This window comes from Lucilia sericata, unplaced genomic scaffold (assembly GCF_015586225.1).
Source record: "Lucilia sericata isolate MDLA Ls3-8-SP2 unplaced genomic scaffold, ASM1558622v1 Contig000824F_arrow, whole genome shotgun sequence".
In the NCBI taxonomy this organism is placed as follows: Eukaryota; Metazoa; Arthropoda; class Insecta; order Diptera; family Calliphoridae; genus Lucilia; species Lucilia sericata.
The window spans coordinates 33,752-46,292 of NW_023994816.1; the positions used below are offsets into that span (position 1 = coordinate 33,752).

The 12,541-nt window shown below is 31.1% G+C and overlaps 1 protein-coding gene across 6 annotated transcripts in view; it reads left to right on the forward strand.

Annotated features, from left to right (window-relative positions):
- The window catches only part of LOC119608374 (Ca(2+)/calmodulin-responsive adenylate cyclase), a 35,392-nt gene extending 24,800 nt beyond the window's left edge, over positions 1 to 10,592 (forward strand). For 5 of the 6 annotated variants that reach the window (XM_037962771.1, XM_037962773.1, XM_037962775.1 and 2 more), the window contains 6 exons: positions 2 to 176; positions 243 to 1,071; positions 1,270 to 1,737; positions 5,316 to 6,541; positions 6,607 to 7,412; positions 9,569 to 10,592. In XM_037962771.1, the coding sequence (XP_037818699.1) occupies positions 2 to 176; positions 243 to 1,071; positions 1,270 to 1,737; positions 5,316 to 6,541; positions 6,607 to 7,412; positions 9,569 to 9,927 (3,863 nt within the window). In that variant the 3' untranslated portion in view covers positions 9,928 to 10,592. The remainder of the gene's footprint in view (position 1; positions 177 to 242; positions 1,072 to 1,269; positions 1,738 to 5,315; positions 6,542 to 6,606; positions 7,413 to 9,568) is intronic. The other variant, XM_037962774.1, reaches the window with a different exon arrangement.
- The last annotated feature ends 1,949 nt before the right edge of the window (positions 10,593 to 12,541 follow it).

Consider the following 12,541-nt stretch of genomic DNA (forward strand, 5'->3'; position numbering starts at 1 on the left):
GGCATTAATATTGGGCCTGTGGTGGCTGGCGTCATAGGAGCCCGTAAGCCTCAGTACGATATTTGGGGCAATACAGTTAATGTGGCCAGTCGTATGGACTCGACTGGCATACCCGGTTATACACAAGTTACCCAAGAAGTCGTAGACAGTCTGCAGGGCTCACATTTTGAGTTTAAGTAAGTTTTAATTTTGGAATGAAATATTCTCTTAGATGAATGTTAAAAATTTTCTCTCTCCCACAGATGTCGCGGCACTATTAAGGTTAAAGGTAAAGGTGATATGATCACCTATTTCCTTAATGACAACTCCAGCAGTGGCCTCAATGGTGAAGTACGTAATGCCATGATTGGTAATCGGCCATCCTTTGGTCAGCTGCCACAAACCCAACTGGCCAGCCAATTACAAACTACCGAGTATTATCAGAAGCAGTCACAATATCAAGACAACAACTATCATGTTAATATGAATTCCGAAACTTATAATGTTAAAAAAGATTTCGGTTTCAATAATATGGAACATGAGGGTAATAATGTCTTGATTAAGGCCAACTCTATGAATGAAGAACAACAGTTATTGCTGCAACATATGCAGCCACAACATCATCAACATCACTTGCAGCAGCAGCAACAGCAAAGAATGAATAGTAAACTGCAGAAGCAACCGTTTCTTGCCAATGGTGGATTGCCGAATATACATGAGAATGGTCATAATGGTGAACATAATGGTAATGAGCATAATGGTTTCACTAATGGTTACAACAATTATCCAGGTGGAGGCGGAGGAGGCGGTGGCAATGGTTTCTCACAGCAACAACAACAGCAGCAGCAGCAGCAACCGACAGCTGCTCAGCATCAGCGTCAACATTCTTCTAGTTCTATGAGCAGTATGGGTTTAAATCCTAATTCCATAACACAACAACAGCAACAACAACCTTTACCTCAACCACCTTTACCACTACCACCACCTCCTCTAACATCATCTACATCAGCAATGTCCAATGTACCACCCGCCCTACAACAACATCATCAACTCCAAAATCAACAACCAGCATCATCCCTGACATCATCATCGGTAATGTTCCGTGAACAATTTAATATTATTGAAAATCCTAGCAATAGTCGTTATAATATTCTTAATAATTATAATAATCCTCCTACTCCTCTTTCACAACATTTAATGCATCATCACCAACAACAACACAATCAACTACAACAACAATTACATCAAAATAAACAAATTCAACACGATCAATTGCAATTACAACAACAGCAACAACTACAAATGCATGATCCTTACGCTCCGCTGGAAAATTTCAATAATTTGTTATATGGTGCCGCTAACGGTGGTAATGGTAAACGTGAACAAATGCATGCATCCTCCATCCATACAACAACTACAACAAATCTAACTACTACTTGTACTACTACACCAACTTCTACTACTTCTACTACTACTGCATTAAATAATTATCATCATTATTTGTATCAGCATCATCCGGCAATGCAACAGCATCATCATAATCTTAATAATCATCTATCACATCTTAATAATTATCATCATCAACAACAACACCAACAACATAATAATAAAAACTATCAGCAACAACCGACACAACAGCAAACATCATCGTTGTCCTCTTCGCCCATTTTGACTCACAACAATTCGAATAATCATTTCAACAATTATCACAATTGTCGCGAAAGTGAACCGTTGTTGCTTGCCACACAAGTGGCCAAGGTGAGTTACATAGACGATGATAGTAGTTGTGATGATAATGATAATGAAGAAGATGCATTTTTGGGTGGTAACGAAGAATACCTCTTATGATCACTTCACATCACAAGTAGTTGAATGTAATCATAGTAGTTTTTCTCTCACACTCTCTTTCTCTCTTGAATGCACAATTTCGATTTCAAATTAGTAGCAGTAGTTTTACAAATTGTGCAAATTTTTATATAAAAACATTTTGTTTATATTGGTGTTGGTTTCCTTATTGTGGGTGGTAGCAAAAGAGAAACAAAATCTGTAGAAAATTACCCGTAGTTTACCTGTTTTTGTATATATAATGTTATTTTATTTTTTATACATATTTTTGTATAAATATTTAACATTTTCTGTTCTTCCACCAACTTCCAGAACTACGGTCTAAAATCTAAACTAAAATGGAGTTAAGATCTTTAATGTTAACATCTTCAACTTTATCTAACATTGTGATAAGTTGTATTGCTATTTCAAATATAAATTAGCTGTCAAGAGATCGTGAGTTCTATATAATTATTGAAAAATTTTATAAAAAAATTTTTAAATTCAAAATTATCATTCATTTTCATATTTTCCATTCGATATACATACTTTCTTCTGATCCCAACCTGTAATGATTTCTTTCTTTGTATTAGCTGTATTTTCTTCATTAGGCATAATGTTTGGTTTTAAAACTAATTCTTAATGTTTCTCAAATCTAAACAGAAGTTCAGAGTCTGCTTTCGTATTCTATTTGAAGATTATTTGAAAACATTTTTAGAAAATAATGAATGATTATTCTTATTTTTATACCCACCATCAAAAAAGATGGGGGGTATATTGATTTTGTCATTCCGTTTGTAACACATCGAAATATTGGTCATAGACCCACAAAAGTATATATATTCTGGGTCCTCATTAAATTCTAAGACGATCTAGCCATGTCTGTCCGTCTGTCCGTCCGTCCGTCTGTCTGTCTGTTGAAAGCACGATAGAGTCCGAATGGAAAGAGCTAGAGGGTTGAAATTTCACATAAATATTTCTTATAGGTAAGGTTTGTTTGGTATTGAAAATGGGCAATATCGGTCCACGTTTTCGGATAGCCCCCATACAAGTGGCCCCTCGAAAAGCAGCTGTAACAGCCATAACTTGTTTAAAAATACGAATATAGCGATGAAATTCGACATAAGTAAGTTTTTTATGATCCAAAATCACTATGCAAAATTTTATGAGGATCGGTCCATAATTGACCCTACCCCCCATATAAGATCCCCTTCAGAAAATGACTTTAACGCTCATTACTGGCTTAAAAATACTAGTATATAGATGAAATTCGACATAAGTAAGTTTCATACGAGTCAAAATCTATCTAAAAAGTTTTATGAGGATCGGTCCATGATTGACCCTACCCCCCATATAAGGTCCCCTTCAGAAAACGACTGCAACGCTCATTAATGGTTTAAAAATACGAGTGTAGCGATGAAATTAGACACAAATAAATTTAATACTAACCAAATTCTGTCTACCAAATTTTATGAGGATCGACCCATAATTGACCCTACCCCCTACATAAGGTCCCCTTCAGAAAATTACTTTAACGCTTATAACTGGCTTAAATATACGAGTATATAGATGAAATTCGACATAAACGTGGTTTGATGGTGGGTATATAAGATTCGGCATAGCCGAATATAACACTCTTACTTGTTATTGTACATTTTGTTAAAATACATTTGAGAAAGAGAAAGTGGGGAATATTTTCAATTAAAAAATCTTCTTAAGAACGCTAATCGTAAAAAAATTTTTACTAAAAAAGTCATCGCACTAAAATTTTTCCAAGGAATACAAATTGTTGCAAAAGTTTCTTTTAAAAATTTGTTCTGTCGAAAGCTTTCTAAAGAACTCCATTCGATCGAAAAGTTTTCTAATGAAATTTTATTGATCGAAAATTTTCCTAGAAATAATCTATTTGATAGAAAAGTTTTTTAATGAAATCTATTCGATCGAGAAGTTTTCTTAAGAAATCTGTTTGATCGAAAAGTATTCTAAAGAAATCTATTCTAAAAAACATTTATTTATAAATCTATTCTATCGAAAATGTTTCTAAGGGAAATATATCAATCGAAATCTTTAAAAAAAATTGATTGATCGAAAAGTTTTCTTACAAAAACAGATCGATTCTTTGAGAATCCTCGTTAATGTTTACAAGTCGTTAGATATGAATTAGCAAGAGACGGAAATATGTTTCATAATATATAATAAACAAAACATAATTAATCAGAACCTTCGATCCTTTAAATTTAGCTAAGCTTAAAGTTGAGTTTAAGGTAATAAATTCAAATACAATTCAAACATTAATTTCGACTAGGGTGATCGATTATTCGACATTTTCCAAAAACCGGTTTTCGAATAGTTCGAACAGTTGACATTTCAAAAAAACCGGTTGATATTTTTCAAATTCAGAAAAAACCGGTTAACCGGTTTTTCATTAAAAAAATATATTTTAATTTGAAAAACTTAATGTTTATGTTTAAATTTGATTAATAAAACATGGCCCGAAATGATTTTTAACAGTTTAAAAGATTATAACTTTAGATCTAGTCGTCTGATTTACATTATTTCTTTAATATAAAAAAATTAGGAAAAAAGTGAGACACTTCTGTTAAACATGTAATCCTAGCTTATTTTAAAAGCCCTGTTTAGGAAATTTGAATAGGCATTCCAACACTTCCATAAAATTTCAGACGTAAATTAATTATTGTAATTGGAATATAATCTTAAGATTGCTAAATTTTATCAAACAGTTATCCATTTTACAAATAATTTTTAATTAATTAGGAAAATCAAAAAAGTTTAACCAAAAGAGCTGTAGAAAAATATACTCTAGTTCCTCGACTCGAATGATTTTAAAATTTAGACGGGCTGTATTATTATTTACTTAAAAATTTCATTTAAATAATCTTTGAATACAAAGCAAATAAAAGTATTCGAAACTGGTTTTTAAAAAGTGAAAAAACCGGGTTATTCGATATTAGAAAAATCAACATTTAGAAAAAACCGACACTGGTAAAGCAGAAAAAACCGGTTTTAAAACCGGTTGAAAAATCGAGTCGATCACCCTAATTTCGACAAAGCACAAACTAAAGACAAGACTTACCCACCCAACTCATCGACCTCTGTCAATAATCCTCGATTACAAAATCTTCGCTGTGAATATTCCCAAAGTCTCCTAACAATGATCTCATTTTTTACTATATACATATGTGTGTGTTATATATTATTTACTAAGTGGTTAATGGTTTTCTATATTTCATTTGTAAATAATTTGTTTTATGTATTTTTCTATATTTTTTCTAATCCCTTAAATCAAACTATTAATTGTGTGTGTTGCGCCTAAATGCATGGTGGAACATCTAAAACTGAATATCATCATTATCTTTATGTGTCTTATGTATATTTGTAATTATCTGTGTTTATATATATGTAACCATAATAATGATGCTTAAAAATCCTCGTGCTAAATTCCTTGTCCAAACAATAAAAACAAAAAAAAAAAAAAACAAAATGTCATAAAGATAATGCCCATGCAACATCATCAGCAAATGCATCATATTCCCAATAAATATGAACCACCACGTTATATGTGTCCCAATAATTTGTTTATACAACAACAGCAACAACAACAACAACTCCAACAGAATTACCAGCACTACCAACAACAGCAGCAACAACAATATCCTCTCTACTCCCAACAACCACAACCTCCTCTACCAGCCCTACCACCCAAACCTGCCACCTTAACAACGAGTCTAAAACAGAATACACCTCTTCTACGATCATACATGAAGCCTCTACCGAAGCTACCAACTGAACTGGAAGAGAGTCGCGAAATGTCTTCCACAGATGATTTAAGTTCACGACCTCATTCGCCCTCAATGAGTTCGTCCGACGAAAGCTATTCCAAAACCACCGAGGGAGAGGGTGAAGAAGACTCACCTCGCATAACAGCAACTAATAATCTTGTCACCCGTAATGGTGGCAATCCCTTACAATGGCTTTATCCCTGTGACATACAAGTGGATCCCACCTCACCTGTCATCGATATGTCCAATCTAAAAGATTTCGAAGTGAGCTCCACAACAGAAAGTCAGGGTCAGTATACTACCACAACGCAAAATAAGGGAGACTCTTGTAATAGTTTTGAATATCAAGATCGTTTAGTATTGGCCCAAGGCAAACAGGGTAATGCTAATGGTCAGACATCGGTTAGTGGCAATCAAAATGCCACCAAATCACCATTTGAGAGGGAATTGCAAAGACTTTTAAATGAATCCTCTAGAGCTAGAGGTTTAGCTACAACAACACACAATTCAACAGCAGCCACAGCGTCCTCGTCGACGGGTGGCAATATAACATCCGTATCGGGGGGCAATGCAGAAGGTGGCAACACCACCAGCAACAGCAGCAGTCGCAACAACATAGACATCAGCTACTCTGGCAGTAATAGTAAATTAAGTTCAAATGGTCTGAATGTGGCCGCTGGCATTGGAGGAAGTGGTAGTCTGGGCAGTAATGGTAACTTGAGCGGCAGTACTCCTCTCAGTGGCAACAATAATTTGAAGAATGTTACCACAGCCATGGCAGCCACTATATTGGATGAATTAAATTCACCCACAACGGGAAGACAACTGGGATCGAAGATACCTGTGAGTACAAGCTTTATGATAGCCAAACATCCGGTGGGGCTAGAGGCTATAAAGGAGATAACTAGAAATAAAAATCCTTCAGAATCCAGTCAAATGTAAGTTTCAAAACTTCAGCAAATTTTTTTAAATTTTCAAATAAATACTTCCCATTTACTAACAGGCAAACATCCGACACCGAATCATGTGAAATATTACATGAAACACGTAATCAATTAAATTTGGCCATGATGGATATGACCAATAAATCTTCGACCTCTACTAATGGTACAAACTACAACAATTATCCTCAGCATATACAAAATCAACAGCAGCAACAGACACAACAACAGCAACCAATTGCAACCAAAGAACATAATCATCGTCATCGTATGCGACCACGTTCCAAAGATTTCGATCAAAGTCACGAAAGTCTTGATCAATTAGACGATCCGGCGGATAATAAAAATTCGCGCTATAATCGTCATCATCATCACCACCACCATCATCATCATACAAATCATCATGGTCACAATCATCAGCGACAACGGAACAATCATCAGCATCTTGTCAATAATCACGATGAAGATGAACGTGACGATACCGAAGATAATTTGGCCGATGAAGAATTTGAAGATGATGAAGTGGGACGTGATGTACGTAAGAAACGTTTAGCGCAGCCCGACATGGTCAATAATCACCATCATCAACAGCAGCAGCAGCAGCAACAAAATCATCATCAACATGGACCATATCATAGTGAAGATGATTTAGACGATGAGGAGGATCATGAATGCGGTCCTGAGCAGGCTTTGGTCGGAGCTTTATCGAATGGTTTGAACGATCATCGCAACGATTTAATGGAAGCGAATGTGATAAATGATGAGCTCAAATATGGTGCCGGACATCATAATCATCAATCGATGGACTCGAATCATTTGGAAAGTCAATCCGAGTGGTCGGATGATGATTGTAGGGAAGAAGCTACAGGTAAGTGTTGTATGAGATATTTGTAATTAAATGAAATTTTATATTGATGGAGCAAAAAAAAATTAAAAAATCTTTTAGTCTAAAAGTTTTTGAAATAAAATTAATTGATCGAAAAGTTTTCTAAAGAAATCTATTCGATCGAAAAGTTTTCTAAAGAAATCTATTCGATCGAAAAGTTTTCTAAAGAAATCTATTCGATCGAAATGTTTTCTAAAGAAATCTATTCGATCGAAAAGTTTTCTAAAGAAATCTATTCAATCGAAAAGTTTTCTAAAGAAATCTATTCGATCGAAAAGTTTTCTAAAGAAATCTATTCAATCGAAAAGTTTCCAAAGAAATCTATTCGATCGAAAAGTTTTCTAAAGAACTCTATTCTATCGAAAAGTTTTCTAAAAAAATCTATTCGATCGAAAAGTTTTCTAAAAAAATCTATTCGATCGAAAAGTTTTCTAAAGAAATCAATTCGATCGAAAAGTTTTCTAAAGAAATCTATTCGATCGAAAAGTTTCCTAAAGAAATCTATTCGATCGAAAAGTTTTCTAAAGAAATCTATTCGATCGAGAAGTTTTCTAAAGAAATCTATTCAATCGAAAAGTTTTCTAATGAAATCTATTCGATCGAAAAGTTTTCTAAAGAAATCTATTCGATCGAAAAGTTTTCTAAAGAAGTCTATTCGATCGAAACGTTTTCTAAAGAAATCTATTCGATCGAAAAGTTTTCTAAAGAAATCTATTCGATCGAAAAGTTTTCTAAAAAAATCTATTCGATCCAAAAGTTTTCTAAAGAAATCAATTCGATCGAAAAGTTTTCTAAAGAAATCAATTCGATCGAAAAGTTTTCTAAAGAAATCAATTCGATCGAAAAGTTTTCTAAAGAAATCAACTCGATCGAAAAGTTTTCTAAAGAAATCAACTCGATTGAAAAGTTTTCTAAAGAAATCTATTCAATCGAAAAGTTTTCTAAAGAAATCTATTCGATCGAAGAGTTTTCTAAAGAAATCTATTCGATCGAAAAGTTTTCTAAAAAAATCTATTCGATCGAAAAGTTTTCTAATGAAATCTGTTCGATCGAAAAGTTTTCTAAAGAAATCTATTCAATCAAAAAGTTTTCTAAAGAAATCTATTCAATCGAAAAGTTTTCTAAAGAAATCTATTCGATCGAAATGTTTTTTTAAGAAATCTATTCGATCGAAAAGTTTTCTAAAGAAATCTATTCGATCGAAAAGTTTTCTTAAGAAATCTATTCGATCGAAAAGTTTTCTAAAGAAATCTATTCGATCGAAAAGTTTTCCAAAGAAATCTATTCGATAGAAAAGTTTTCTAAAGAAATCTATTCAATCGAAAAGTTTTCTAAAGAAATCTATTCGACCGAAAAGTTTTCTAAAGAAATCTATTTGATCGAAAAGTTTTCTAAAGAAATCTATTCTATCGAAAAGTTTTCTAAAGAAATCTATTCGATCGAAAAGTTTTCTAAAGAAGTCTATTCGATCGAAAAGTTTTCTGAAGAAATCTATTCAATCGAAAAGTTTTCTAAAGAAATCTATTCGATCGAAAAGTTTTCTAAGGAAATCTATTCAATCGAAAAGTTTTCTAAGGAAATCTATTCGATCAAAAAGTTTTCTAAAGAAATCTATTCAATCGAAAAGTTTTCTAAAGAAATCTATTCGATAGAAAAGTTTTCTAAAGAAATCTATTCGATCGAACAGTTTTCTAAAGAAGTCTATTCAATAGAAAAGTTTCCTAAAGAAATCTATTCAATCGAAAAGTTTTCTAAAGAAATCTATTCAATCGAAAAGTTTTTTTAAAGAAATCTATTCGATCGAAGAGTTTTCTAAAAAAATCTATTCGATCGAAAAGTTTTCTAAAAAAATCTATTCGATCGAAAAGTTTTCTAAAGAAATCAATTCGATCGAAAAGTTTTCTAAAGAAATCAACTCGATCGAAAAGTTTTCTAAAGAAATCTATTCGATAGAAAAGTTTTCTAAAGAAATCTATTCGAGTTAAAAGTTTCTAAAGAAATTTATTCGATTGAAAATCTTTATAAAGAAATCCATTCAATCGTCTATTACGTATGAGTGTTATAGATATTATGACAGATAAAATATTAAGTATACGCATTAAAATTTAAATTTCCATCAATGTTATTTCAATTCTTAGGTGGTGCTGAATCCACTGGCTATATCACCGATGAACCGGGTTTGGAAAATATATCTCTATTAAATGAGGCAGGTTTAACCGATGCCGAAGGTGCTTTATCCGATGTCAATTCTTTATATAATGCCCCAGATGTAGATGATACATCTGTGTCCAGTCGTGCCAGTTCCAGACTATTAAGTTTAGATTCATTAAGTGGTTTATATGATTGTGATATGGATTCAAAACATGAAATGGCCATTGTAAATGTATCACATAAAATAACCAGTAAATTTGGAACACCACAACAGCAGCAACAACAACAACAACAACACCAGCAATCACAACATCAACAACACCAACAGCAGCAACAACAAAGTTAATTAAACCTTTAACGATTACTTTAATAAATGCTAGTATATTTGATAAGCAAGAGAAAAGAGAAAGTGAGCAACTCACCCATAAACAACATGCTCTCCTTAAATTAGAAATTAAGACAGAAAAATTAAAAAATTTTTTTCAAAATCAATTTTCCTTTAGATGTATGTGTGCATATATTCAAAACCAAGATGATATAAAGAAAACCTAAAATTTATTTAAAAATGGTGTCTATTAACAACTTAATACTACTTAATTAGATGTGTATGTGTTAAATATATATTTAAAGAAAAAAGTAAAAATAAATAAAGTATTTTTTGATAGCAGTATATTTAGATTTAACCAAAAAAAAAAAAAAAAATACACAATTTATCAAAAAGATTATAAAGTAAATCTTCATAAAAGGTACATAAACTTTAAGTTAGCAAGTCAAGTCAAAGAAATATTTAAGTTAATTAGAAATTTTGAATTGTTAAAGTAACTACTAAAAGGCAACAATATTGCTGCTGTATACATGTATCTAAATATCTAATGCTTTATAAACAATGCTTAATTAAACTAAGTTTTCAAAAATTAAAAAAAAAAAAAAAAAACAAACGATAAAATATAAAACAAGAGAACCCCATAATTGAAAATTGCGTTTAAAAAAAAATTACAAAAATATTTCCAAGAAAATACAATTACAGTAAACAAAATGTGGCGCTTCATGACAAAATTAAGTTTTTGTTAAAAAAAAACATAAAATTCAATTTTAAATAAAACAAACCTCTCAATTGCTTTACTTAATTATAATATTATAATTAATACATTTTTATAATTATTTTTTAATTTTTTTTACAATAACATACTTAAATTAGGTTTAAATTACAAAATAATTTCTTGTAAAATTATCTATTAAAAAGTAAAAAAAAACGCCAAGCGTTTGTTTTTTTGTTTATTTTACATTAACATTTATTATTTGCTCATAATGCTTCCAATTATTATGAATATTTTTATATTTTCTCCCAAATATTAAGAAAAAACAAAAAATCTTTAAGCAAAATGGCATTCTTTAAACTCCTCCTTAACAAAGATCTATATCAAGAAATAACATACTTATTCATGCACAACTAATCTAACAAAATGTTATCACTAATTATTGCTGTATATAGTTAATTAAACTACTTTATATGTGTTTTAATTTCTTTTGTTTGTTTTTAGTTCTAAAGTCATTATTATAGTTTGTATAATTAAAAAAACAAATTCAAACAGAATATTAAAAATTATATTAAAGCATATTATTATAAAGAAATATTAAGTAAAACACTATTCATATGGAAAAAAAAAGAATGTAAACTATAATGTAATTCATAATCATGAATTTAAGTTATTTACCAATATAATAAATACATTAAAAAAATCAAGAGAAAATGATTAGAACCTATAAATATACAAAATAATTTGTCTTATGTTTTATTATGTTTTAGATACATTTATTAACTGTAAGTAACATAATGATATAGTTATTAATTCTCACTCTAGTAGTTTCAGTAGTTTTCTGAGTTATAGAGGTTTAAAACTTCACACAATTTTAGCAAAAGTTAACACATGTTCTTTACAACACCCCTTTTAGCTTTGAGCTAGCTAAACATAATCGAACATTAGGTGGATTTAACATGGTACTTTTCTTTTAAACTCTATAACTCGAAAACTAAGGAAAATAAACGATATCTGTATCTGACATCTTTTAGCTTAGGAAATGATTTATCATTTGGATAAGATTGTTTTTTCTCTTATGCCACGCTTATCATGAAAAAAGTGGGAGTTTTACTTTAATAAGCTTATAATAACATAACGAAGAAGCGTTTTTAAAAATTAATAATAGCGTCTTGTAGACAATATCGTTTTTCATAAACATGCCAAATTTGGATGTGATAGCTTCAATAATAGGTATACTATGGACAAAACTGTGATTTTAAGATTCAACCAAATTAAGCTGTTTTTATGGCTTTGTCACCAATTAGTTTCAAGCGTTGTAGCTCAGAAACTATAGAAGCGTTTTAAACAATTTCTTCTTTATATGATAGATTTGGAAATCTAGTTTTGTTACATGTAAAAATTTCATACTACAGACTCACCTTCTTCGAAATACTTTAAATTTTCGTTTTAAAACGCTCCCGAAACTTAGTGGTATTTTCAATATGTAATAACTTCTAAACCAGTGAAGCTTTTTTCGAAATTTCTTTACTGTAGCGCAGATTTTTAAATAAGCTTTCATATGTTATACAATTTTTGAAAACTGCCACGCCCATTTTGCTTTTTACAGCATTTTGAAGTTTAAACGCTTATAAAACAGGAGATTGAGGAGCGTTGTAATTTTTTTTTTAATTGTTCTGAATTGTCGTATCTTTCTCTACATCCATGCCAAATTTCATCCATATAGCTTAAAATCTCTAGCTGTTATAAGCTATTTTCTGAATTTTTGTTTATTCCACAAAAAGTGATTTTTCAAAAATCCTATTTTTTTTGTAAAGTACTAGGAAAACATAATCGAACAGTAGGTGGATTTCACATCGTACTTTTCTTAAAAACGCTATAACTCGGAAACTAAGGAAGATAAATGAACTTTGCTTTTGACAT